The sequence below is a fragment of the Saimiri boliviensis genome, chromosome 14, assembly GCF_048565385.1.
Source record: "Saimiri boliviensis isolate mSaiBol1 chromosome 14, mSaiBol1.pri, whole genome shotgun sequence".
In the NCBI taxonomy this organism is placed as follows: Eukaryota; Metazoa; Chordata; class Mammalia; order Primates; family Cebidae; genus Saimiri; species Saimiri boliviensis.
The window spans coordinates 41,302,338-41,329,519 of NC_133462.1; the positions used below are offsets into that span (position 1 = coordinate 41,302,338).

At 60.8% G+C, this 27,182-nt stretch overlaps 1 protein-coding gene across 4 annotated transcripts in view; it reads right to left on the minus strand.

Annotated features, from left to right (window-relative positions):
* The window catches only part of KDM4B (lysine demethylase 4B), a 181,708-nt gene that overhangs the window by 22,947 nt on the left and 131,579 nt on the right, over window positions 1-27,182 (minus strand). For 3 of the 4 annotated variants that reach the window (XM_039465928.2, XM_039465929.2, XM_074384759.1), the window contains 3 exons: window positions 18,244-18,440; window positions 10,105-10,203; window positions 9,484-9,680 (listed from right to left, as the gene is read on the minus strand). In XM_039465928.2, coding sequence (XP_039321862.1) covers window positions 9,484-9,680; window positions 10,105-10,203; window positions 18,244-18,440 — 493 coding nt within the window. The remainder of the gene's footprint in view (window positions 1-9,483; window positions 9,681-10,104; window positions 10,204-18,243; window positions 18,441-27,182) is intronic. The other variant, XM_039465931.2, reaches the window with a different exon arrangement.

Consider the following 27,182-nt stretch of genomic DNA (forward strand, 5'->3'; position numbering starts at 1 on the left):
TCGAATTGTGTACATTTCTACTGTGGACGTGAAAACACTATTTCAGGTTTTGCTTCTGACAAGAGTAAAGCTTTGAACGACGCACAAAACCTTGATCAATGAACCCTGACCAAGTGGCCATGTGAGCAGATGGGCCTTCTGTGTGGAAATCCCCAGGGTCGCGCTGGGGAGAGGTCCTGACAGGTGGCGGGGAGGGGTCAGGTGGCATTTTACTTTGGGGCTAGGACGGGTGTGCAGTAAATAAAAACTGGGATGGGCAGTCTGGCTGGCTAAATCACAGCCCCCAGCTCTCCTGGATGTGTGGATGCGGACACAAAGTGGCAGAGGGGACTCTGTGGGTGGGATTGAGTGAAGGACCCTGAGATGGGAGGGGATCCTCCGATGATCACGGAGGCCCAGTGTCCTCACAGGGTCCTCACGAGAGGAGGCAGGAGGGTGAGAGTCCGAGAGAGGCTGGAAGAGGCTGTGCTGTGGCTGTGAAGGGGGAGGAAGGCGTCCTGAGCCAAGGGATGCAGGCGCCTCTAGACACTGGGAAAGGTTTTCGCCCCGGAGCCCTGGGAGGGCCTGGCCCTGCATACAGCTCCGTGTGAGCTCCATGTGAGCCCAGCGGGGCTGTGTCAGGCTGTGGGAAGCTCGTGCAGGGTGGATCCCTCTGAGGGCTCCTGCACTCGGGGTGAGGTGTGGCATGGCACCTTGGATCCCTGATCCAAAGGAAGAGTAGCCTGGCCGCCCAGCTCACTGTGAAGCCCTGGAGCCCTGGTGCCCTGCCTGCTCCCCCTGGAGAACGGGGACGGGGGGCTCAGGCCCCCATCTGTGTGTCTCCACGCCCCAGGGCTCCCAGGACATCCTGTGAGAAGGGACAGGGGCTGATATCCAAGGGATTCTTGGGCTATGGGGCTTTCCGTGCTAAAACTGGAAGGTCCCAGGCAGATGAGGACGAACCAGTCACTGCACTAACACTTCACCACCTCCACCTCCCCCAGCAGGCTGGAAAAGGAAGGAAAAATCAAGGGAAGGAAATTCATCCCTGCACACTCAACTGGTGACCACGTGGCCCGTCCTGGGGTCTGGTTTGGAGCACAGCGCCCCATCTCACCACTTGCTAAAAACCCACCACGAGCTGCCCCCGGTTCCATAGTCTGTGATGCCAGGAACAGTGGTTAAGTGCTGAGGACCTCAGGGACAGGGCTGCCAAGTGCCAGGGGTGAACACTTAACCCTTGACCAGCACTGAGCCCAGGAAGGGTCACGTGAGGACTCTCCCCCAGCAGACCCTGCAGGCGGGAGGAAGCCATGCCACCCCACCCCCTCCCATGAGGGGCCCCAGCCTGCACTCTCCCCCAGGAGTGCAGGTAGCGCTGTCCTCCCTGCTCCCGCTCTCCTTCCCACACCCACCCCAGCTTCATCTGCAGGCTTCGGGGACCACCCACAGTGTCTTTGGCAGGCACACTCCCACCTGTTTCTCAAGAGAGGCAAGTGAGCGGCCATTAAGGGGAAGGCGGCCCCGCCCCCACTCCTGCTAGTCCTGAGCATTCTGGGGCGCTGGAGGCACTGGTCTGGTCCCTCCCCCACTGCCACCCCTGGCAGGGGAGCCTGGAACGCTCCCAGGTGCCGTCTGGCCTTGCAGGGAGCGCTGTCGTCCCTGCTGCTGTTATCTGGCCAGGGGAGGTAAACAGTGGACACAGCAGATGGGCCGCCGTGGGAAGAAACTTTCTCCCCTGCAGATGCCGGAGGGAGGCCGGGAGCAGAGGGTGGAGATGTGGGGGAGGGGCTGCCTCACCAGGGCGCCCCGGCCCACGGGAAGCTGGAGCAGCGCCGGCAGGCTGCAGAGGCTACATGCCCCACCATGAGCGCCTGTCGGGAAAGCCGCTGTACTGCGTGTGTAAAAGGCACTTGAGGACAGCTTTGTTCCCCTAAGGAAATCCAGTGTTTCTTCGTCTGTGTCAGCGAGCGCCCTGCCCCACTCGGGATGGCAGATCTGACCTGGCTTCCACACCTCGGGCCCATGGAGGACTGGGACTCGGTCCCCACACCGCTGGGCCGGCTTCCCAAGCCACGATGATGGCTGCCCCAGTTGGTTCATCTTCAGGGGCAGAGGCTGGCGTGCCGTCTGGCCCAGGAGGCCCCCAGCTGGGGCACCGATGGTCTCGGGAGAGGGAGGACGATTCCAGGACACAGCTCCTGGCCTCCAGCTGCGGGGCTGCTGAGCACACCCACGCGGAAGTGGGGAAGCAGCCAGGAGGAAACGGCCCCCACCTGCCCCTCACACACAACGGGCTGCTCCACGCACAGGGGCTGTGGGGCCAGGGACGCAGAGCGGGCTGTCAGCATATGGCACCACAGAAGGTGTCTGCTCAGAGGGTCCTTGGGGAGTCCCCTCCTCTCTAAGGAGCTGGCATCCTCCCCCCACCACGGGGTCTCCTGGGAGCTGAGCGGGCAGCTGGTGCGATTGCCCCAGGCCCTGGTTCTGCTGGGGAGGTGCAGAAGGGTAGGAGCCGGGCCCTCTGGGGTTGTCCTCTCACCCAGGGTCACGCTGCAGGACTCTCCCTCCTCCTCCAAGGACAGGGTTGGTCCCAAGTCCCGCTTCCCCACAGCCCTCCCTGCTCGGGGGCCTGGTTCTGTCTCCTGGAGGCACCAGGCATGGGAGACAAAGCGGGGGGGGGGGGTAATTTGAGCCTTGGGGGCCCGGCTGACCACCCCACCCCTGCCTGCAGCCAGTGGCGAGTGACAACGCCGACAGCCTCCACCCGCTCCACGCACACAGCCCGTGCCTGCTGGTGTCCTGGATTTTCAAACTTGCAAGAAAAGTTTCCAGGCCTCTCTCCGTCAGCTCCCAGGCTCTGTGAGGCCAGGGCAGGTGCACAGGGACCTTTTAGAGGGCGACAGCCAAGGCCAGGACAGACAGGCAGAAAGATGGCCGCACTCCGCAACAGCGCCTTGGGGCTCTGTCCTTGCATTCCCCAGGGACCTTGGCCCCCCTCACCTGCCTGGCCTGAGGAAGTGGAGATGGGTGAGGGGCTCAGAACACGGCCGGGACTATTGAGCAGACAGGCCGGCAGCGCGCCCAGGCCCCCGAGGGCAGCCGGCTGACACCCTGCTCACACTCTTTTTGGGGTACAGGGAAGCTGTCACAACGCAACCCCCACCATCAGGGCTCACCAGCCTGCCTCGTTGCCGGACCACCCCTCCCCAGCACCAGGGTTTCCAACAGAGCCTCCAGCAAACCCCAAGACAGGTCCAGAGGCCCAGGCTGCCCTGCGGAGGGCGGGAAACCACCCATTTCCAAGGACACGGCTCTGTTCTTGCTCCAAGGCTGCCGAGATCAACCTCCAGCTGCGGCCTGGCTGAGGGACCCTCTCCTACGTTTCATGCTTGGCCGCCATACCTGGGCCAACCCAGTCCCAGTCTCAGGGGCTCCCTGGCCACCCCCTCCAACACCGCCGTCCTCCAGGCTCAGCCTGCAGCGGGATGTGCCTGACAGCGCCGGCGGCTCGGCTGGAATGTGCTGGGGTCCCCGGCCTGAGCTCGCGGCCCCTCGAGACATGGCAGCCTTTACCGTCCATGTCCCATGGTCCATGTCCTAAAGCCAGCTGCCAGCCACGAGGGCTTTCCTAAGAGTGGCGCTCCAGGGCGAGGGCAGGGCAGGGCGGGGCGGGCACTGTCTGCTCTCCCCACTGCCTCTCCCCACACTGGGGGGCAGGACAGCCCTGTGCCAGCCCTCCTGGTCGCCATCCTGGCTCTGCACCAGCCCCTGCGTGTCCTGCACTGCAGGCCCCTGACTGGTGGGGCTGCTGATCTCTTTTCGGGCTGGGCAACAGGGCGGCCGCCCTTCCCAGATCTCAAAGCAGCCAGGGAGAACGGGGCAGGGGCACAGGTGGCCACTGGGAAGAAGCCTCCCAACTGCCATCCAGGCCCCTCCCGGCCGAGGGGCTTGCTCCGAGACCGCCGACGCCTCCCTCCCGGCCCTCCTGGCTGGTTCCATATAAAAACACAAACCCCACACCCCACTGCTAGGCCCTGAACGCTCCCTCGGTGTCACAGCTTTTAGGGGCATGAAACTGGCATTCACGGAAGACCAGAAACCACTTGAGGAAATCCTTCCCGCAGCCCCGCCCCTGACCGTGAGGAGGCCTTCTGGTGAGGCCTCCCGAGCTGCGTCTCCCGGCCAAAGGCTCTCGGGACTTCGGGCTCCCGAGAAAAGGGCTGTGTCCAAAAAATGCCCACCCCTGCCAGATCCGGGCCTTCTCAGGAAGGAGTCTCTATCGTGGAACAGAGATGGTGTGTCCAGGTCAGCCAGGCAGCACCAGCCCTGAGCCCTCTCTGGGCAGAGACCCTGACGTGGCACCAAGGTGGCCTCTAACCCTCCATGCCGGTCCCTGGCCTTTCTGTGGGGGCTCATGCCCTTCAGAGTCTGTGGAAGCCACAGGCCACAGAGATGCCCCAGGCCCAGCCTCCTGCCACTGTGACCACCGCCTGAGGTGCGTGGACCCCCGGGGACCTCGGGTGGGGCCGAGTTGACCTGTACATCTTTAAGGAGGACAATGAGTGACCAGGCCAGGGCTTCGCCTGCACGGGGCACCATCTTCCCCAAGTCCTTCCCCTACGTGGCTTAGGCTTCTCTCCAGCAGGCAAGTTTCCCTGTCCACGGGGGGAGTGTCGCCCATCCAGGCAGGCCCACACATGGGGACGGGAGAGCAGAGGAGAGCCAGGACCCACTGGTCCGGCACCTCCCTGAACCTGAGACTCGGAGGCCCAGGCCACGGCGAGGCCCGAGCGAGGGCAGGTCACGCCGGGATGGGGGAAGCGCGGCTGTTTCCAGGCAGTGGCCTTGGGCAGATTCGTAGATCAGTCACATGAACGAAGACAGAGTCGGGCACAGTGGCTCATGCCCGCGATCCTAGCACTTTGGGAGGCTGAGGTAGAGCCTGGGAGTTCGAGCTCCCAGCTGGAAGGAGTTATAATAAGGTCCTAGGGGTGGGCTGGTGTCCTGCGGAAGGCGGAGTCCGGCAGACACGCACCAGGAGAACACCAAGGGAACGCGAGCATGCCACCTCCAAGCCCAGGACAGGGGCCGGGGACAGATCCTCCTGGGTCCTCACAATGGGCCAGCCTGGCTGACGTGTGGACTGTGAACGTCCAGCCTCCACAGGCGGTGAGATTGTACATTTCAGCCGCCCCGTCTGTGGGCTTTAAACAAACAGAGCACAGCCTATAAGAGCCCCTGTGCCACGTGTCCGAGAGCCACAGGGTAGGGAGCAGCAGCCCCCAGGGCTCATGCCTGCGGGGCAGACGAGGGTGTCGAAGGCGCCGCTTCCCTGCCCCTCTCCGTGGATTTGGTTGGTTGCCTTGCCTGTCCCCACATCTGCACAGTCCTAGTGCCCCCAGCAAAGGTCTCTCCAGGAAACATGCCCGAGGGCAGCTCTGGGTGTGCAGTTTGCAAACTGCTCCGCTTCGCCAGATGAGGCCGGGTCTCACTCCAACGCAGCTGGACTCAGGCAGGTCCCAGGCGGCGGGGGACTGTGCTGCCCGCCGCACCGGCTCCTGGTGCTGGGCACGGTGGTATCTCCACCTCTGGTGTTCCAGGGAGCCGTCGGCAGCGTCTCCCCTCGCTTCCCAGAGCAGGCCGAGCACATCAGCCTCAGGGGTCTCCTCCTCCGTGGCCACCTCCTCGAGGAGCCGAGCTCCTCCTGATCCTCGGCCTTCTTATCTGCTCTTAGTTGGTGACAGAATGGCAGGTGCCTTCCCTACCCGTCAGCTTGCCTCCTCACTTTCTTAAAGGTCCATCTTTGGATAAACAGCAGTGTATCTGAGAGTCACTGCATTTGTCAGTCTTCATCTTTCTGCTTTGTGCTTTTTAATAAAGCATCACTTAGCCTTGAGTTATAACGACATTTTCCGGCTTTGTGTTTCCAGGCTGCCAGTTCTCTTTCCCACACACATTCCTAGGCGTGTGGCGGGCAGAGGAGCGGCCCCAAAGGCGCCTGCACCTCAGCCCAGAGCCTGCGATTGTCCCTCCCGCGGCAGAAGGAACGCTCAGGTGGGGCTGAGTGAAGGCCCTGGCACGGGAGCATCCTGGGGAACTGGGGGCCCAGGCTCCTCCCAGGGTCCTCACGAGAGGAGGGAGGAGGGTGAGTGGCAGAGAGAGGCTGGGAGAGGCCGCGCTGTGGCTGTGAAGGGGAGGAGGGTCACCGAGCCGAGGGACATGGGCGCCTCTGGACGCTGAGAAAGGCGGGCAACGGGTTCCCCCAGAGCCCCAAGAGGAAGCCGCCTGCCCGCGGCCTGATCACAGCCCAGTGAGGCCCGCGTCGTACTGCTCACTTCCAGAGCTGGGAGAGAAGGCGTGTGCCGTTTGACGCCACCAAGGTCGTGGCGGTTCACGTCGGTGGCCACAGGGCGCTCACAGGCCGCGGCCCGGACAGCGGGAGGGAAGGCCTCCAGGTCTCAGCACGTCCGCAGCTCCAGGATCCCTACTCCTAGGCCCCTGACCTGTCATCTTCGCCGGGGTCCTGCAGCTCTGTGGGAAGCCCGGCTTTCGAGAGGGCAGTCCTGGCCTCTAGGTAGGCCCTGGGTTTTCATCCCCCTGCACGGAAACCAGCGAACGCTGCTGGGATCCCAATGCGGCCGCACTGAACCTGCGGGGAACGCAGGGCAGCTGCCGTCTGTCTGCTCAGGGGCGCTCCTGACACCTGGTACCTCCTTCTGTTTCTTTAGTAATTCTTTCTTATTTCTAAAGCAAGGGTCTAAGTTTCTCTGTCGAGATCAGTTCTCATTAGGTACATTCCAAGATCCGTCTTTCCGGTTGCTGGCATCGCAAGGGGCGTGTCTTTGGGAGCTTTGTTTGCGGTAAGCGGCTCACATATAAGGAGCGAGATCGGGTTTCTGTGCCTGTGGCTCATCTCCGGCCACTCCCCTTGATCCCCGAGTCGCCGTGTGGCTCCACCCGCAGACTGGCTTGCTGCTTCTCGCAGAGAATCGCAGCTGTGTGCAGACAGTGCCACGGCAGCTGCGCTCTTTCCTTCTGCCCACGACGCCTTCTCTCCTCGTCTTGCATCTCTCGGCTGGCAAGCCCTCCCGAGGCGTGCTGCACACACATGGGGCTGGCACAGCACACCGAGTGGGCAGCTCATCAGAGGCACACTCACCCCTGGCCTCTGCTCTTTCCCCCGGGGACACTCGCTTTCCTCACCTCAGGGACGCAGCCACTGGCCAACTGTGACCCTCAATACCAGCCCCGTGTACCCGGGAGGGCAGGGAGGTGCCTGCCTCTGGGAGTACCACTAGGGCTGTGATCCCATCGTTACAGGTCAGGTGCTCCACGGCTGCCCCTGGTGGGTGGGAGGGGCCCACACCTGCTGAGCACCCCACGGCTGCGCCTCTCGCCATGTTCTGACAACATTCACCTTGGACACCAGCATGTCCTGGAGACCTGACGCCTCAGAGGTGGACCGTGCCGGCTGGGCTCATCCAGAGGGAAACTGGGGACCGGGACCCCTTGGTGAATGTGGTCCCATGACCTGGACCTGAGGCATCACGCCTGGGGGCAGCCCTGAGGGGAGGCGGGCTGGCCAGCACACCCCACACACTCCCTGCCTGGTGTCCAGAAAGGGTGGGAGAGGGAAGGGCTCCCTGCCGAGAGTCGCCACTCCGCGCAGACTCCCGGAAGCTAAAGCCCTAAACCGAGCAGTCAGAGCCAGCCCTCTGCTCAGAGGCGGCCATGGCCACTGAAGGCGCGCTTCAGTGTCTAGGCCACAGGCAGCATCCTAGTCTGTTTTTTTTGGTGTGTGTGTGTGTATGTCGGGGGTGTGTGTGTTTGGGGGTGTGTGTGTGTGTTTGGTATATGTGTGTGGGGGGGATGTTCAGGGTGTGTGAGGGTGTGTGTGTCTGTTTGGGATGTGTGTGTATGTCGGAGGGTGTGTGTGTGTTTGGGGGGGTATGTGTGTGGGGGGGGGATGTTTAGGGTGTGTGGGTGTGTGTGTGTGTGTGTTTGGGATGTGTATGTCAGAGGGTATGTGTGTGTTTGAGGGGTATGTGTGCGTGTGGGGGGCTGTTTGGGGTGTGTGGGGGTGTGTGTGTCTGGGATGTGTATGTCGGAAGGTGTGTGTGTGTGTTTGTGAGGGTATTTGTGTGTGGGGGGGCTGTTTAGGGTGTGTGGGGGTGTGTGTGTCTGGGTTGTGTGTGTTTGTCGGAGAGTTTGTGTGTGTTTGGGGGGATATGTGTGTGGGGGGGTATTTAGGGTGTGTGTGGGGGGTGTGTGTCTGGGATGTGTGTGTACGTCGGAGAGTTTGTGTGTGTTTGGGGGGGTATGTGTGTGTGAGGGGGGAGGTGTTTAGGGTGTGTGTGTGGGGGTGTGTGTGTCCGGGATGTGTGTGTATGTTGGAGGGTGTGTGTGTGTTTGGGGGGATATGTGTGTGTGTGTGGGGTGTTTAGGGTGTGTGTGGGGGGGGTGTGTCTGGGATGTGTGTGTATGTCGGAGAGTTTGTGTGTGTTTGGGGGGTATGTGTGTGTGGGGGGGAGGTGTTTAGGGTGTGTGTGTGTGTGTGTGTGTGTGTGTTCGTGTCTGTGTGGGATGCGTGTGTATGTCTGGGGTGTGTGTGTGTTTGGGTGTGTGTGTGTGACTGGGTCTTGCTCTGGCACCCAGGCTGGAGTGCAGAGGTGCACACACTGCCCACTGTAGCCTCGCCCTCCCACCTCAGCTCCCGAGTAGCTGGGACTATAGGTGCAGCCCTTGAGATGCATGGGAGCCCCCAGCTCACACTCCACTGCTCTGACCTCTGCCCATGCCCCAGGGCCTGCCAGGGCCTCCTCTGTGCCCCGAGCCCAGGATCTGCTCACAGGGCAGGTGTGGGCCAACAGGGTGGTGCATTCTGCGTGCCCATCCTGGGCACCATGATCCCGGGGTACAGCAGGGAGGCCCCAGTCCCTGCACACCAGCCCCAAGTGAGGGATTCAGCCTGAGGCATACAGGCGTGGCTGAGCTGGGACTTCTCAGAAATGAGAACGAGGGGCTGAGAGGGGAAGAAGGAGAGGCGGTGTAGCCGGTGAACCTTCACTGAGCGGCCAGGGCCTCCCACCGGCTCCCCCGGGACCTCCAGGGCCCTTCCAGCAAGGAAGCAAGCCCGATTAATTTTTTTTTTTTTTAATCATAAGTAGAGACAGAGTCTTCCTGTGTTATACCGGCTGGTCTCAAACTTCTGGACTCAAGTGATCCTCCCGCCTTAGCCTCCCAAAGTGCGAGGATTACAGGTGGGAGCCACTGTGCCCAGACTCACAACTGCTCTTCTCGATTCTGGGGGAGGAGACACTTCCAATGACCTCCACCCCACAGTGTCTATTTTTGCGAGATGCCCTGCCCTGGCAGGAAAGCCACTGGATGGGATTCTTATAAAGCACAGCCTCTGGCCACAGCAGGCACTGGCTCCTTCCAGGAGACGCCCAGTGAGTGTGGGAAGGCAGCGGTGCCAGGCCCGGCTCCTCGGGGACTGACCTTCTGCGCCCTCGGCCTCCCGGCCATGTGGCAGTGACTGCGGCTCCTCCTCCTCCTCCTCCGGGTCGGCCTCCGGCCCGGCCTCCTCCTTCATGCCGCCCCCGGCCTCCTCCAGGAGCGCCCCAGCCGCGCCCTCCCCTGGGGACTTGGGGTCTTCAGGCTTGGGCTTCTTGGGCTGGCTCCGTTTCCGGTGAGACCTGGAGAGGGAGGTTTATCAGGCAGGAGGGGAGACCAGGGAGGGAAGGGCGCCTGGTCTGTGTACTCCATCTGGCAGCACGCAGCCCCCGCCCACCCCAGAAGAGTGCCCGGCAGCAGGGAGCCTCCCAGCTGCGCCGGGGGCAAGGGGAACCCTGGGTGGGGTCCTGCTCTCAGGGGGCAGGAGCTGTGTGGGAGGAGAGGCCGAAGGGAGACGGGGCAATGGACGCTGTGGGGACGGTGTCAAGCGGGGGACGCTGATGACAGCTGGAGATGGGAAGCCGACTGACACCAGGTGGGATGGCGGGTGGGACGGGGCGGCAGGAGCCGCGTGTGCCACGGGACACAGACACGGAGTGTGAGCTCCGAAGGAAACAGCGCTCATGGAAAATGCCTGGACGACAAACGGAACGAGAGGACACTTACGACAGCCCCGGCCTTTTGGTCTCTTTCTTCCTCTCTAGACTTGGTTTCCTCTCCTCCTCAGTCTTTCTCCAGAGTCTGCTTTCTTTCAGACTAATTTGTCTAGAATGTAAATTTCAGGGGGTTTTTCTCTAGGACTTCTGCTCAACTCCCCAGGACGCCTGGTCCTGGGCCCCTGGCTCTGTCCCCGACTCCCTGCGTCGTCTCTCTGCAGCCCTTGAGATGCATGGGAGCCCCCAGCTCACACTCCGCTGCTCTGACCTGTGCCCAAGCCCCAGGGCCTGCCAGGGCCTCCTCTGTGCCCCGAGCCCAGGATCTGCTCCCAGGGCAAGCATGGGCCAAGAGGATGGTGCATTCTGCATGCCCAGCCTGGGCACCATGATCTCGGGGTACGGCGGGGAGGCCCCAGTTCCTGCACAACAGCCCCAAGTGAGAGATCCGAGTCTGAGGCATACAGGCGTGGCTGAGCTGGGACTTCTCAGAAATGAGAACGAGAGGGGCTGAGAAAAGAAGAGGGAGAAGTGGCACAGCCGGTGAACCTGCACTGAGCGGCCAGGGCCTCGCACCGGCTCCCCCGGGACCTCCAGGGCCCTTCCAGCAAGGAAGCAAAAGCTTTTTGCAGATGGGAAGGGGGTGGCTCTCAGGGAGCTCAGGCAGAAGCCGGGACTGCGGAGAAGCCGAGGCCTGGCAGGTCACTAGTGCCTCCCGAAGGCAAGTGATGTCGCATCTCCTCCAGGCCCACCCCCAGGCTGCCCCACGCCCTGGCCTGACCAGGGCCCTCCCTAGGCCATGAGCTCGAGGCCACACAGCCCAGCTCCCCAGCCGCCTTTCTCCCGTTCCCTACTTGAGATCCAGCCACTACAAGCCCACCAGCCGCCAAGCAGAGCTGGGAGTGCCAGCGCTTCCCGGGCAATTGCCAATGCCAGCTGCGGCTTCCAGGCCCTTTCTGTGTCTACTGTCCCCGTGAGTTCAGACTTGGACACCTCAATCCCACAGGGGTCCCTGTGGCAGCTGCCCCTCCAAGAACCAAGTGGTCAGCAAGGTGGGGCAGGCTCATCTGATGGGGTGGGGTAGACCCGCCAACGGGGCTTCCATCACCAGGACCAGCTTGTCGCTGCCTGGGCCAAGCTGTCACATGGGCCAGCAGCAGCCCACGCTCCCCCAGGACACTTGGACCTGACCCCTGCCCACCGCTGCTCCCAGCCACTCTGCCCGCCCTGTGCTCCATGCTGGCTTCTGGGGCGCCTCCTCCAGGAAGCCTTCCTAGAACAGTAGTCACTGCCAGCCCTCCTTGCTCCTCAACTGCCTGACTTGCTAGAATCAGTGCTCCCCGATGTCTGCAGCATGGCCCACCACGATGACTCAAGGCAGAAAGCGGGTGGACCGGAGGCATGGCATCACACAGCATGGTGCACACAAAGTCGCTGCAGGGCGGCCAGGTGGAGGCGGGAGGCAGGCAGGGGCGGGCGTGGGGCCAGAGTCACTAACACAGGGAGCAGGAGGTGGGTAGGGGACACGGGGGCTGCCCCTGCCCTCCAGGGAACATTCTCCACCACAGCAGCCAGAGGACAGCTCTGGGCAGGCAGCTCAGCCTCCTCCACTTGTGGGCTGAGGAAATGCTGGGTGCCTGCTGCACATGGAGACAGCGGGCTCAGGAGTAAGGAGCTTCAGAGTGGCGCTGGGGTCAACTGGCTCTTGTCACCACTGTCGTCCCGAGGCGGGTTGCCCTCCTGGTCTGGGAATGCCCCAGGGCTGCAAGGCCGGGATGCCACGGTGGGGCTGCCCAGGTCCCAGACAGCACCAGCAGAAGGGCACCCCCCTCTCCACTCACCTGGCTCCGCAGCCCCCTCTCCCACCCACTGCAGTCCCTCCTTCCACCCCTACCCTGAAAACCCGCCGGAGACCTCACTTATGACCACGGCCCTCCCCTCCTACAGCCGACCACGGGCACCCCCACGGCCCTCAAGCCCTACTGTGCCTGCCCCAGAGGGCCCCCGGCCTGTCCTGGTGCCCAACGCCTACTGGGCTCAGAGGTCTGGGACCTCATCCTTGCAGCCCAGCCCTTCCCTACCCACAGCAGTGCCAGGCTGAGACCCCCGGGCTCCACACTACACGGAACTGGGTAGAGTAGCAGCAAGGGGAGCATGGCCCACGGCCAAGGGGCGTCCATCACTTGGGGTGTCTCCAGGGTCCTAAGAGCACTCCTCTTCCCGACCCTGATGCCTTCATCCCCCTTCTGTCTCTGCAGCCGATGATGCTTGTTTCTGGATCTGGCTCCCGGCACAGGCACTGAGGCTTTGGCCATCCTCACCAGCCTCCATGACCGTCCCCTTCTCTGTCTGCACCTGCCACCATCTTCCATTGCAGCCAAATTCCACATTTACGCTTTTATGCCCCATAAACATTGTGCATTCATGAGCTGCAGAGCAACTTGGGCTGCATTCCCCGCCTGCCCTTCCCAGGGTCTGGATCTGGCCTCCTGCTTTGGATGCTTAGCTTCCTCGGTATCTCTGAGCTCCCTGCCATTGCTCTTAAACTCCTGCTGTGGCCTCCTACGCAGGGTGCCCCCCACTCCCCAGTGACACCTCTGGGGGTGTTGGTTCCTTCTCCCATGATCTTGAGACTCCCCTTGACTCTCCTGGGTTAGCTCTTGTTCCCTCAGTTCCATGGCTTTCTTGGGTTTACGTCCTTGTTTATCTGGAGCACATCCTGCAACAGCTTCCTGAGAAAGGAGGTGGAATCCCAGACTCTGCATGTCTAAAAAGATCCTTATTCGCCTCACACATTTCTTGGCAATTTGGCTAAAGGATTTGGGGAGAATTATTCCTCTTTTGACTTTTGAAGGCCTTGTTCCTTTGTCTTTTAGCTTGAGGCATTATGACTGTAAATCCAGTGCTAATAGGGTCTCCTGTTCTTTTTATTTATTTTATTTTTATTTTTTGACAGAGACAGGGTGTTGCTATGTTGCCCAGGCTGACCTCAAACTCCTGGCCTCAAGTGATCCTCCTGCCTTGGCCTCCCACAGTGCTGGGATCATGGCACCTCGCCAGCCCCGGTCTGGTAAATCTGTTTGCTCCAGAAGCTTTCAAGGTCTTTGTTTCATCCAGGAGTTGAGAAATTTCGCAGGGATGCATTGTGTTTTGGGTAATTTCCATCCTTGGGTAGACTTTTTAACCTGGAAATGCAAGTCTTTGGGTCCTGGGACACTTTTCTCTTTCTGAAACTCCCGTCAGGGACTGGATTTCCTGGACTTCCTAATCCTTCCTATCTTCCAGCTCTTTCTGTCTGTGCTGTGGGAGGGGCTTCCTCAAGCACTCCCCCATCCACAGTGGGGATTCTCTCTTCTCTGGATGGTAACAGCTGAGAGCCACTTGTCCTGGGAACGTTCCTCTTCACAGCAGAGTCCCAGTACCGCTCCAGGGCCCTGGGGTCCTGCATTCTTTTTCTACGGAGCTCTGCCTTTAACTGCTGTGCAGACCCTGCCTTTGTCATGGGAGCGCAGCCTCCAATGTGTGGGGCCCCTGGCCTTTTGTCCTTCTGTGCACGGGGTGCTGAGCCGTGTGTGAGCTGGGCTGGTAAATGCAGTGGCGGGGACCGGTTAGGGCAGGAGCCTGTGACTCTGGGGGAGCCCCTGGAGAAGCATCTGTGGCTTCGCTTCACTGGGCCCCTTTGTTCTCTGGGAAAGGACCCTGGCTCCTCTCATCTCTTCTGTCTTTGCGGGTGGGTGAGACCGTCAGCCAGGCCCCACTGCACACCCAGGAAGGCGCCTCCCTCTGCCCAGAGGCCCCCACACCCCCGAGCCCCCCGGGAGCAGCCCACGTCCGCCCGCGTGTCTTTCTGCAGCCCCGTGGGGCGGCCCAGCCGCTCCTTGCTGGCTGTCCTCCTGGTTGCCAGCCGATGGCATCTCCTGCCTGCCCTGCCCTTCTTTTCAAAGCCTGCAGACGTGCTCAGCTGCCACCAGCCCCTCTCCTGCTCTCTGTACTTCACTCCCTGGTGTTTCAGTGGTGTTTCAGGAGAGAGTGGAGATAAACAGGCACTTAGCCTGCCAGGCTTAACTGGACACCCAGGCCCATTCCTGCGAGCCAAATGGCGGCGGTAGTCCAGATAACTGCACGAGGGGGAAGCAGGCGCCCTCCGCGGCGTGCATGGCAGGAGGCGAGTGGACGGCCTCTGGCGCCGTCACCAGGTACCACCAAGCACCTGCAGCACCCAGGGTGGGACCAGCAGCTCTCAGTGCTACGCTGGCTCAGGGCTCCTCACAGGGCAGGGAGGAGGGGCTGCCCCAGCCTTGACCCCAGACTGAGCCCTCAGACCCAGCCCTCCACCCCCGCCCACTGACCCTGTGCTAAGGAATTGCACCTTTGGGAAATTGAGGGGCTGCTCTAGGAAAGAGACAGGAGACAGCGAGTGAGTCCCTGAGGCTGCAGGTGCCCTGCAGGGGCCAGTGGCCCCCATGCTCATGAGGTTCCGTCCCCGAGGGCTGAGGTCCCTGTTGGCAGGGAGGGCTCAGGAATGCAGCCCGGGTGTGGCAGCCTGGGTGGGGAGTCGGGGCCAGGGGTGTGGTGGTGTCTGCACTGGCTCGGTGGTGACAGGCAGCACGGTGCTCGGAGGAGGTGGGGGAACGAGGCCTGGGCCCGGCAGGCTCACAGGGCAGCAGTGGGCAGGAAGGCTGTGGGAGGCGGGTACACAAATGACCTGCTGGGAGCTCACACCTGCTGGAGCACGTGTACGTGGCACTTATTGCATGGAAAGTCCCTGCATGGACAAGCGTGGCATGGAGCACTGAGAGGGCTCCAGCCCAGGTAGGGAGCCAGAACGCACGGCGCCGCCGGGAGAGGGAAGGCTGTGGGCGCCACCAGGAGCCAGGCTGCAGTATCAGGCGACCCATAAATCGGGGAAAAATACAAGCAGCCTCTAACGCTCGCCCAACAAGATTTAGTTCCGAAGAGACCCATGTAAGGCGGCGAGGTGGGAGCAGGCTGTGTCCTCTGCGCCCACACGGCTGTGCCGAACCATCCACACCCCATGGGACCTGGTAAACACATGGGGGCCCTCCCACAGCCATGCCGAGAGCAAGGAATTTTGGACCCCACTGGGGCGAGAGCATGGCACCCACCCTGATGCCATCCGTTGGTCTAGGGCAGGAGTTCCCACCAGGGAACACTGGGTGATGTCGGGGAACATTTGCGGTTGTCAAGACTGGGGATGCTCCTGGCATGGAGTGGGTGGAGGCCAGCGAAGCTGCTTAGCACCCTGCAGGGCCCAGGAAGCCCCCCACCGACCCCCACCAGAGAAGGATCCAGCCTGTGTCCACAAGCCCCTCATCCGGGAGACAGAGCGAGCCAGTCTGCTGCGTCTCCCCACACAGCCAGAGCCACGGATGCTCGGACGGGGCCACCCTGGCCCCAGGACACGCCCTCAGGGAGGGAGCCTGGCTCAGGGGAGAAGCAGAGCCCTGCAGAGAGGGTCCCACGGGGCCAGTGCAGAGGCCCTTCTGAGAACCAGCCACCTCCCTGGTGGAGGGAGGACAGTAGGCTTGGGCTTTGAAACGTGAGTCACCCATCCTCCTCTCCAGAGAAAAGCACGCCTATGACTTAAAAAAAAAAAAAGCAAAAGCAAAAAAAAAAATCAGCCTTGTTTTACATATTGAAGGCTTTAAAGAAAATTACATCCTTGGGAAGCTGACTTCATTTGTTATTCAGGTTCGCTGCTGGGTGAAGGCAGCCCCCAGGATGGCAGTGCAGGCGGGGACCGGAGGGGGGCTCCTGGGAGGAGCAGGTTGTGACTAGGAGCGAGGGGGTGGCCGGGGCAAGGAGGCCAGGCTGTGCAGGGACTGGTTCTGGGGGGTCCGCTTCCTGTGTGCAAAGAAGGTTCCTCACAGCAGTGTGCACAGGAGCCGCGCAGTGGCTTCCATGTCTCCTCCTGGCAGGCAATTTAGATGGCCTCTCGTCCCATTTCACTCCGGGAACACAGTGCCTGTTTATTGGCAATCCGCTCTGTTGACCAATTAGCCTGAGCCACAATCAATTAACCATTATGCAAACAGCACGTCCAGCCTGGCCTGGGAGCTGGGCAGCACGCGCTGTGCCAGGCTGGTGGGGGCACCTGCGGCAGCCTCAGCAGGAAGCGGCTCTTCCTGAGCAGGCAGGAGGCAGGAAATCAGACGGTGGCTAACAGGAGCAGCTTCACCTTGGGGGCTGTCGGGAGGGGTGGAGGGAACATTCCCTGAGAGAGGCCGCAGGGTGGGGAAGACGGAGGAGGCCGAGGCTGAGGCCCAGACTCACAGACAGACGGACATGTGGAAAAGGCCGCACCCGCCTAGGAGAGAAGGTTCTGGACCAGCAGTGACTTCTCAGAAACCAGTTCAGAGGTCTGTTTCTGCAGAGCATGGTGGGGGCCGAAGTAGGGGATCCACCCCAGAAGGCTGAGCCGCCCCCAACCTTGGTGCTCAGTGGCTGGGTTTCGAGTGGGCACCATCCATGGCCAGCTGGGAGAGGATCAGGCCAGCAGTGACTGGACGGCTGCAGAGGGAAGGTCACTGCGCAAAGGGAAGGGGAGGTCGCCCCCACACTGGGGCCGCCACAGTTGGCGGAAGACCAGCCCTGCCAGCAGCCCGTCTGGGTACAGCCCACAAGCCAGGGACGGTGTTTACGTGGTTTTTTCCCCTGAATACACAAGGTCTTGCTCCGTCCTTTAGGCTGGAGTGCTGTGGTGCAATGCTGACTTGCTGCAGCCTCAACCTCCTGGGCTCGAGTGATCCTCCCGCCTCAGCCTCCTCCTGCCTCAGCCTCCTGAGTAGCCGGGACCACAGGAGGACACCACCGCACCTGGCCGGTTTTTAAATTTTCTGTAGAGATGGGGTCTCACTACGTTGTCGTTGTCCAGGCTGTTTTCAAACCCCTGGACCCAAGCAATCCTCCTGCCTTGACCAGGAGTCCCAGCGTGCAGAGACTACAAGTGTGATACCAAGCCTGGCCGATGGTCACATTTTTAAGTAGCTCAAAAAAGGAAATTCTCATATTTGGTAGCACGTGAACGTTATCAGATCCAGATTTCAGGTCTATAAATAAAGCTGCATGGACACAGCCACACGCATTTCTTCGCCGTCTGTCATCTGCAGGGATCTTGAGTTGCCATGCGGAGTGGACAAGTGGAGACACAGGAGGTCTGGCCTGCAAAGTCGCCATGTCACAAATGTTTGCTCTCCGGCCCTTCCCAGGAGGAGTCGGCTGAGCCCACTCTGTGCCGTCCCCCCACCACCACCGGCTCCAGCTCCAGCTCAGGGGATTCCTGATGTTCCTTGGGCACCAAGTAGGAGTGAAATCTATCAACAATTGTGCCAAGGACAGCTCAGAGGCCTGGATGCCTGGATGCTTCCCAGAGGAGGGGCGGGGAGGCCAGCCTCGCCTTCGCCCTGGGCGTGACGTGGATCTTCTCGGCCGGGACCTGCCTCGGTGTCCCCACGGCCTCTTGCAGTCAGAGGCCAGGACGCTACAGACGCTCTGCCCTCTCCTCCCGGCAGACACCGGACCCTCGCTGGGAGGCTCTGTGCGGCAGTGGGGACCCGGATGTACAGGGAGGGGTTCTGAGTAGGAGGAGGGCGTCTAGGGTCATGCCGGGGGGCCGGCTTCAGCAATCCTCACCACGATCTCCAATCCAAGAAGCACTTTTACACCAGAGGAGCCGCCGCAGACACAGAAGGGAAGGGGCCCTGAGGTCCACCTGATGCCCCTGAGTCCTTGCACGGGATCCGCCCGCTCTCAGCACGGGGGAGGGGCCTAAGTAGCCCAAGAGTAGAAACGTGGAGACAGAGAGGGACTGGGACCCACGTGGCCTGGTGTCTCTGCGGAAGCAACGGCGCAGGGCCTGGGGCCGCTGAGGGGATGTGACAGGAGTGTGGGAGCCCGTGTGTGTGAGCAGCAGGGACAGGGCCCGCGGGAGCAGGGCCTACCCCGACCCACAGCAAGGCGAGACCTCCGGAAAACACTGTGCCTCAGACGCAAAGAGAAACAGACAGAACAGGAAGAGCAGGATGAACGAGGAGGTGGGGCGGGAACAGGAAGCGAGGAGTGGGACACGCCTGGAGCTCCTGCCGGTGGGAAGGGCTGGGGCCGGTCAGGAGGCAGCCCCTTGGGGACTCACCTGCGCAGGAGCTTGGCCTTGAGCGAGGCCCGGGACGCGCTCCAGGAGCTCAGTTCGGGGCTGGTGAGCGCCGTGGGCCGCGTGTGGTCCAGCACCGTGAGGTCCTTGCCCTGCTTCCACAGCTCGTAGCGCTCAGGCTGGAGGATGCGCACGAACACATCCATGGAGATCTTCACCATGTCCTTCCGGCACGTGCACTGTTGGCAGAGACAGGCGCCTGAGCCCCCGCGCCGCACCCCAGAGCAGGCGGGACCCTCCCATGCCCCATCCCACCACTGCGCTTTCCGCTTCTAGAACATTTTTCTTTTTGATACAGGGTCTCACTCTGCTGCCCAGGCTGGAGTGCAGTGGTACAATCATGGCTTACTGCAGCCTCAACCTCCCAGGCTCAAGTGATTCTCCCGCCTCAGCCTCCCAAGTGGCTGGGACTAGAGGCACCCACCACCATGCCTGGCTGATTCTTAGGAGAATTTTTAGAGATGGGGTCATACTTTGTGACTCAGGCTGGTCTTGAACTCTTGGGTTCAAGGGATCCTCTTGCCTCAGCCTCCCAAAGCCCTGGGATTACAGGTATGCACCACCACTCCTGGTCTGCTTCTGTTCTAGGAAGCCGGAACAACCCAAGAACAGGCCCAAACGCCAAGTGTTTTCAGCTTTGAGAAACTGTGCCACACTGTGCGTCAAAAGCATCACAGACGATGTGCAAATGCATGCACACGGGTGTGTGTGTTAATAAAACTTTATTGACGGCCGGGCGCGGTGGCTCAAGCCTGTACTCCCAGCACTTTGGGAGGCCGGGGCAGGCGGATCACAAGGTCAAGAGGTCAAGACCACCCTGGCCAACATGGTGAAACCCCGTCTCTACTAAAAATACAAAAATTAGCTGGGCGTGGTGGTGTGTGTCTATAGTCCCAGCTACTCGGGAGGCTGAGGAAAGAGAATCGCTTGAACCCGGGAGGTGGAGGTTGCAGTGAGCCAAGATCGCACCACTGCACTCCAGCCTGGGTGACAGTGCGAGACTCCATCTGAAAAAGTAAAATCAAAAAATAAATACAACCTCACTGACGAATACAGGCCAGGGCCAGATCTGACCCGCGGGCAGCGTTGTGGAGACTCCTAGTCTAGACTCTAGAGGACAAAGTAGCCCCTGGGAGTCTCCGCAGGCATAACGAAGGGCCAGGGGGAAGCTCTGGGGGGTTGGGGGGCCAGAGGCACGATCCCCGCTCTAAGGGGACACAGACCTTGTCTCCTGCTGGGGAGAGACAGGCCCAATCTCTGCCAGCCCTCACCTCAGCCTCGCAACTCCACGTGGAACTTTCTGCCCTCATCAATCAGGCACAGGAGAAGTCCGTTTCTAAACATCGTAAGACTCCTCTGTTTCAAGTACCTGTCTTGCTGCCACCACCCGTGCTCAAAGAGACGAAGGACACGGGAAGGGAAAGACGTCATTCAACTCGACTACTCCTTTGCCCTGACAAACCTTTCCAGGCGGCCCGCACTTTGCTGGAGTCACTGACATATTTACGACCCCAAATCTGAAGCTGTGTGGTGGGGGATGGGCGGAAACCTTCATGTGGCATTTCCCGAAGCTTCTGCCTCCCCATCTTCGCCGGTTCCAGGGGCAGCCACGGAACCTTCTGCTGGATCCGGGAGCAGGGACAGGAGGGAATATTTATGGCCGAGCGATTCCCAGCAAACTCAATTCATTTAATGAAAGATTGTGCGGGAGAGAGAGGTTGGCGGTGTCGTTTGGCCGCCGAGTGGCGGGAGCACAGATGGTGCCCGCGTTTCAGATTCCCGGTTGGGCCGGCCGCCCTGGCGTCCCCATCGACAGCAGCTTAGGGGATCTGTATTGAGCGGTTTTGCCACTGCGTCTCCTTAAGTAATTAAAAAAAGCACCTGTGTGCACCCACGGAGGGGACAAGCAGACATGCTCCACAGAGCACATCGCCACCGCCTGGAGTCCGGCCTGAGCCCCCTCGCCCAGCCGGGGCTGGCCCAGCTCCGGACGCATCCCCTGCCCTGCGGGCTGACACCGCTGCCAGGATGAAGCTGCTGGTGCCAGCCTGCCCACAGCTGGACTAGAAGGAGGGGGCAGCTGGGAGCATTCCCGTGAGTCTCCACGTGGCTCTGCAGGGAGCTGGGGAGCCAGGGCACCCGAGAAGGAAACAGGGAAAGAAGCAAGGCCGGGGGGTAACAGAGAGGGATGCACAGCCTCAGGAGTCGAGGACATGGGGTGGTCACTTCTGAGTGCTGGGCAGCTCAGCAGGGCCACAGTGCAGGAGAGGAACTCACCAGGGCCGTGAGGAAACCCAGCTCCCCTGAGCTACAGCCTCCTGCTGAATGCCCAGCCCCCACTGCAGCCACCAACTCTGATCAGGCGCGCTTGCAGGAGCTACGTCCCCCCACAAGGGCGAGCCGGGCACGTCAGGACTTGGTGGGCTGTCGTGCTGCGGCTGGGAAGGGCTTGGTGCAGGTGGGAGGGAGCCTCGACGCAGAGTCCTCAGGCAGGGCAGACCTCGCTGTCTGCTTTCATTCTTTTCATTAGCGAGGCCCCGACTGTCCTCACCACAGCCCCGCCCAGCCCCCCACTCTCTGGGACACCCGTGTCTGCAAGGGAGGGGACGGACCCTGCCTGCTCCAGTTCCTGCTTCCCGACTGGGCAGTCCCCCGTCAGCACTCGAGACAGAGATGGAAGGCGCCCTCCAGGGGAATCTGGCCGTGTCATTAGTTTCTGATGGAGAAATCAGGCACAAACAGGGCAAGAGGAGGCCTGCACGGTCCCCCAAGGCCTGAGCACGCCCCAGGGCCCCATGTTCCGCGGTGTGGAACTGCGTGATACACACAGCCACCAGAACCACATGCATGGGCAGGGCCGCCCCGAGAGCCAACGGAGAAGCTGGGCGAGTCTGACCAGGACAGGGTGGCGGTGCCCCTCAGTGCTGAGCAGATTCTGAGGACAGGGAGAGGTGCAAGGCCAGGAGGTGGGGACTTAGGTGGGGGAAGTGGAGCATGAAGCCCCCACCGCCAGCCAAACACGCCATGTTACCTGTGGGTCACGGCCCCAAGTTACCCTGGCCTGCCTTGGTACCAGCCTCTCGTCTACGGCTTGGGCCTGCCAACTGCAGCCCTCGGCCCCCATCACTCTCCCCAGCCCCAAGATCCTGGTCTCACTGCTCTGGCCTGGGCTCGAACCCATGAGCTTCTTCTAATTCCCAGGTGAGGCCAGCAGAGCGGAGCCTCAAAGCAAGGCCACCCCTGTGGGTGCCCCAGACGCCAAGCAGAACCGGGTTCTTGGACAGCACTCCCATCAGGGGGCGGCCTGACCACCCGCCAAGTGTACCTCGGGGGCTGGACAGCGCCGCTCGCAGGCGAATCAGTGAAGCTTCACAGCGCTCCCGCGTGCAGGAGACATGCCACGCCCTAACCGCCGACGGCAGAGGGAGAGGTGGCTGCTGAGTCCTGCAGAATCCCCCAGAGGAGGAGGGTGGGTCCACATCACAATCCCCACTCGGCCCCCAGCGAGCTCAGAGCAGACACCAGCAGCCTCAGGAGGACGCAGGGAGGAGCCATGCAGCTCCGCCAAGCCTGGATGACAGGCGGAACTTTGCACACTCCAGGCAAGCTCGTCCCTAACCTCCCCCTGCCAGCGATCTCACCCAAGGAAGGAACGAATTCAAAGATGTCCTTTGCTTTTATATTGAAAGACAAGCACGCCTGCACTGTGCGCGCACGCACACACACGATTCTAACCAAACCATTCAACCATCGTGCACAAACTAAATAAACGATAGATTCCTGTAACAGGGTGGCGTGCGCTGGAAGACGTAGTTTACAGGCCCCTTTCAATGACAGAAACATCCTCGGGACTGTCTGTTATCTAAAGACATACAAAATGCACGGTGAATACAGCAAGACCCCAATTATGGGCAAGGGTCTTTAAAGACAGGGAAATGCACCCACACACTAACTGTGGTTCTTTCAATGGTGGGATTAAGCACTTCTGGGCTACTTATTTCTCTAAATCTCTTCATTGAGAAGGCATATCATCCAAGGTGGGCCCATGGGCCACATCTGGCCTGCCACTTGTTTTTGTGAATAAAGTTTTATTGGCACACAGCCATGCCTGTTCATTTATGTATCATCCACAGCTGAGCCCGTGCTGCAAGGGCAGGGCTGAACATTCAGGGAGGGGGATGCAAAGCTGCAGACAGTCACTATCAGGTCCTTGACAGTTCAGTTTGAGCTGGCTCGAATGGTGGCTCACACCTGTAATCCCAGCACTTTGGGAGGCCGAGGCAGGAGGATCGCTTGAGGCCAGGATTTTAAAACAGGTCTGGGCAGCATAGCAAGAGTGTGTCCCTACAAAATTATTTTTAAAAAATTAGGTGAGTGTGGTGGTACACACCTACTGTCCTAGCTACTTGGGAGGCTGAGGTGGGAGGATCACCTGAGCCCGGGGGGTCGAGGCTGTAAGCGAGCTGTGATCATGCCACAGCACTCCAGCCTGGGCGACAGAGTGAGACCCCGACTCAAAAGAAAAAGCTTGCTGGAGCCTGTCATAAGCCATGAAGTCACTTTGGTACTGTAACTTGCAGTGTAACAACCTCAGGGCACATCACATCCCACAGAGCAGCTTCAGCACTAGGGGAGCAGTCGCAGGTGTGTCTGCGTAAACATGGGCAGCAGTGCCATTTTTTGCTGGGCATAGGGGCCGCCCACGCCCCGCCACTGGCTTCCAGGCCCTGACTGCCCCTGCTGGGAAGCGGTCCGGCTCCAGGCACAGAGAGGCTCAGCCTCGCACTCTGCCCCGAGTCCCATGCCTGCAGCACCGTCGGCCTAAGATGGCACGTGCTGTGGGCACACTGCCCCCAGAACCCAAGGGCAGCTCAGGGAGCCGGGCCCACTGCACCTCAGCCTCAGGGGGGACTGGACCCCGTTGCCTAGATGGAGCCTAGCGGGTGTGACTCTGCCGGCCTCACACCTGACCCAGCTCCAAACTCCCGGAGGCCACGGACCTCGCACGCTCCTGCTGGGACGGCCCCAGTTGTCTTAACGAGCCCAGACGCTTACGCATGGGAGAGAACAGCAACTTTGGTCCCTGAAATGACGTCAGGACCCAGGAGTCAGGCTCTGGCTCGCCCGGGTTTGCCGAGACCGGCCCAGGGCCTGGGTAAGGGCAGGGGCGCGGCCTCAGGAGTGAACTCTTCTGCCTCCCATTTTGGGGGGCGGGGAGGGTGCCCATTTTCTCACTGAGCTCAGTTCCAATACGCTCCACCTAAAAGCAGGCCTATTTTGGAAGCTCCTGCGGTAAACACATGATGTCTGAATCCTGAAAGTGGTGCTGCCAGGCAAAACCCCTTCCAAGCCAGAGCGTCCCTGCGCCTGCTCTTGGCCGGGTTCAGAGCTGTCTGCCTCAGAATTGAAAGCACGTTTTAAAGACCTTTAATTTCCCAAGGTTTTAGTTGCTGGAAAAAAAAAAGAAAAAAAAAAGGTACTGATCTTAGATTAGATTCTGCAGTTGTAGCTATAAAACCCGGAGCAAAACGTTTTCCAACTTTTAGCTCCAGAAGAGTCACATCTCCCGTGTCTGAACTACTACAGGCTCTGAATTAATAAGTCTCAATTAATGCAGTTTCACTGTGCAACGCCAGGGCCCTGCCCTGAAGCGGCTCACAGTGTAAGTGGGAGACAAAATAAACACACGTGAGAAGCCGGGGGACCCAGGGGCCATGCACCGGCGTGCGTGCCTGTCCTGTCACTGCCGGGGTGGGGGTGCACAGGCCAGAGTGAGCTCCTCTGCTTTTCCGGGTCCTGCCAGTGGGACGCGTCGGCCACGGATTCGGCCAGTCTCCCTGGCACCCGCACAGCAGCCACAGGACGTGTTTTCCCAGACAGACACCGTCCAGGAGGGCCAGGCTGCAGGCAGATGTGGGGAGGCCCCTCCTCCTGCCCCTCACCCACGCCGTGACATGCGGGTGGCTGAGCCCCACCAAGGTCTCCGAGGACCTGGTGTGAAGGTGGCTGGCCTGCCCTGGTTCTGTAGAAGGTGGCCGTGTACCCCCATGTTACCTCCTTCAGGATCAAGGCCGTGGTGGGGGAAGGGGATCGGGAAGGGAACGGCTCGCAGAGCGGAAGACAGGCCCGCCGGGCTCAGGGCTGTCCCCTCCGTCCTCCTCTGACAAAATCTCCTAACATGGCTAATGTGAGTCCCCACTGACTGATGCCACCCCAGGCGCTTAAGAAAACCCTGGGTGGAGAGAGGGTCTAGCAGGAGGCTGGACCGGATGCAGCTGCCGCTTGCAAATGGCGGCCCGGGAGGGATGACTGCCAGTTCAGGGGTCCGGGACTAACTTCAGTACCGCTGCTGCTGGCTGGCCCCATCACTTGGAGCCCGGACACCAAGCCAGAGTGCTCTGAGCAGTGTGGCTGTCACCCGCCTCTGAAGACTGACACACCCGACAGCCCGATCTTCCCGACAGGTCTCAGAGGACCTGCGGCTGCGCTGCGAGGAAAACGAGAAGGCGGCGGGGCTGCTGGCTTGCCTCTGGGTATGCAGAGCAGGGCAGGGGCAGAGACAAAGAGATTGCTTTCTTTCAAACCATGAAAAAAACAGAAATCAGAACGTAGACGGGCTCGAGCCGGCAGCCGCAGAGCCCAAAGCCTGCTTCAGGACGTCGTGCCAACCGTAATTGGCTCATGTAGTGTCTGCTGCAGACAGCGGGGCAAGGGTCAGAGAGCCGAGGGGTGGCCAGGCCCGCCCGGTGCCCACAGGAAGCGCACGCCCGCCCTGGCTTGGCAGGCTGACCGGCCCCACTGGCAGCAGTGCCTTTCAGAGGGGGTGCCACCAACTGCCCCACATGTCCTGCCCAGCGCTGCCTGCTGGGACACCCCAGGCTGCCCTGCAGGCCATCACCAGGACTGGCCTGTGTGGGAGGGGTGGGTGGGGGCGTGGGCAGGCCATCGCCAGGAGAGGCGGCTTTCTCTCCACCTTGCACTCCCCGGGGCTTTCAAGTGAAATAAATTTAACCTTTTCATGGGAATAAATATGAATGTTCAATCAAAGCTGGAGTCTTCTTACTTAGCACCGCCACAGCACTGGACTCGCAGAGCTACTCATCAGGGAGGCCGGGGGGAGGAAGCGGGAGAGACGCTGACGTCAGGGGCCGAATCCACAGGCCACAGTGGACCAGGGCTCTCCTGCAGGTGGGGGGGTGCTGCACCCACCACCCATCCCTGTGAAGGGAGAGCCTGAGGGGAGCCTCGACTCCCTGCTGTGGTGAGACCCCTCTCAACACCAGACCAGCCAGAGACCGGGAGGGGTCCCAGAGGCTGGGATTATAGGCGCGCCACCACACCCGGCTAATTTTTGTATTTTTAGTACAGACGGGGTTTCACCGTGTTGGCCAGGCTGGTCTTGAACGCCTGACCTTACATGATCCACCTGTTTTGGCCTCCCAAAGTGCTAGGATTACAGGCGTGAGCCACCGTGTTTGGCAGAAAAGGCACACTCAAAAAGAATTTAAACCCATCATTAAACAGCGTCCTCCGAAATGAAAGATACTACATCCTGAAAGAAGAGCAGGGCTTAGAAGCAAAGGAGTATCAGGAGTACAGGAAAGGGTGGAAATGACAAACACCAGTCAAAACATCAACAGACAGGTGAAGTGAGGGAGCTGAGGAACCTTCCCAGAAAAAAATCAGTACAAAAGACAGGGGCCAGGTATGCTGGCTCACGCCTTCCTCCCAGCACCTTGAGGCCAAGGCGAGAGGATCACTTGAGGTCAGGAGTTCAAGGCCAGCCTGGGCAATGTAGCGAGAACCCCATCTCTACAAAAAGGAGCCGACATGGTGGCACCGGCCTGTGGTCCGAGCTACTTGGGAGGCTGAGGGAGGAGGATCACTTGAGCCTAGGAGTCGGAGGCTGCAGTGGGCTGTGACCGCAGCGCGGTACTCTAGCCTGAGACCCTGTCTTGTTCTAGAGCGAGACCCTCTCGCTGCCTGCGCGCCCTGTGGAGTCCGTTTCTCATGTGGAGTTCCCGCCCCCCCGCTGTGCCCCCCTCTGCGAAGGGCTGAGGGATCTCTCCGGGACTCTGATCTCCTCCGGGAGGTGCCGCCCTCAGGCCCTGTTGTCAAAGGGGAGAAGTCTCAAAACTTCACTGCCTTTCCCCTCTCAAGAAGCCCCTGGAGGGTACGCCCCTCAGAAATGGGGTCACAGCAGGTGTGGAGGCCAAAGCAAGTCCATCTCGGATGCTAGCCTGTCACGCTGGCTTCTGGGAAGGGCTCCGGGATTTCCAGTTCACCTACCGCTCCCTGTGAGAGGCGGCACTTACTGTCAACGCTGCCCTTCGGGCCAACAGCCCTGGGGTTTCCAGGTTTCAGTTGTCCCGCACACCCCTGAACGACCTTTCCCTATGGTCTCAAGCCCTGGGCCTGGGGGTGAGGATGCAGGGACCACTGTCTTGTCTCACTGGTGCCACGGACATGGACATGGCTTCTCTTCGTCCATGCTCATTACAAGTCTCTCTCGGAGACACTGGGTCCCCGTCTCTTTCTTTGGCCTCTCAGCATCCTTGGACTTTGGGGCAAATCTACACAGAGCCGCTCATCGTGTTTAAAGAGAAAGGCAGTGAAAGGGCCTCCCGGAGCCCCGCAATCCTCTCCGCTGCCCACTGCCACCCCGTGTGTGCCCAGCACTACCGAACTGGAGGCGGGTCTGTGTGACCCAGGTCCCCCTCAAAGAGTCTCTGCCAAATGGAAAGAAAGCAGCAGCTGCAGGCTCAGAAACACGCCCTGCGTGCCCCTCGGAGGCAGGGACGAGGGACACAGCGTGTGAGGAAGCGACTGGGAGGAGGCGCCTGTCTTAGTCCGTTCTTGAAACAAAACACCATCAGCTGAGGGCTTACAAGCGAGCTGCTTATTTCTCACGGTGCTGGAGG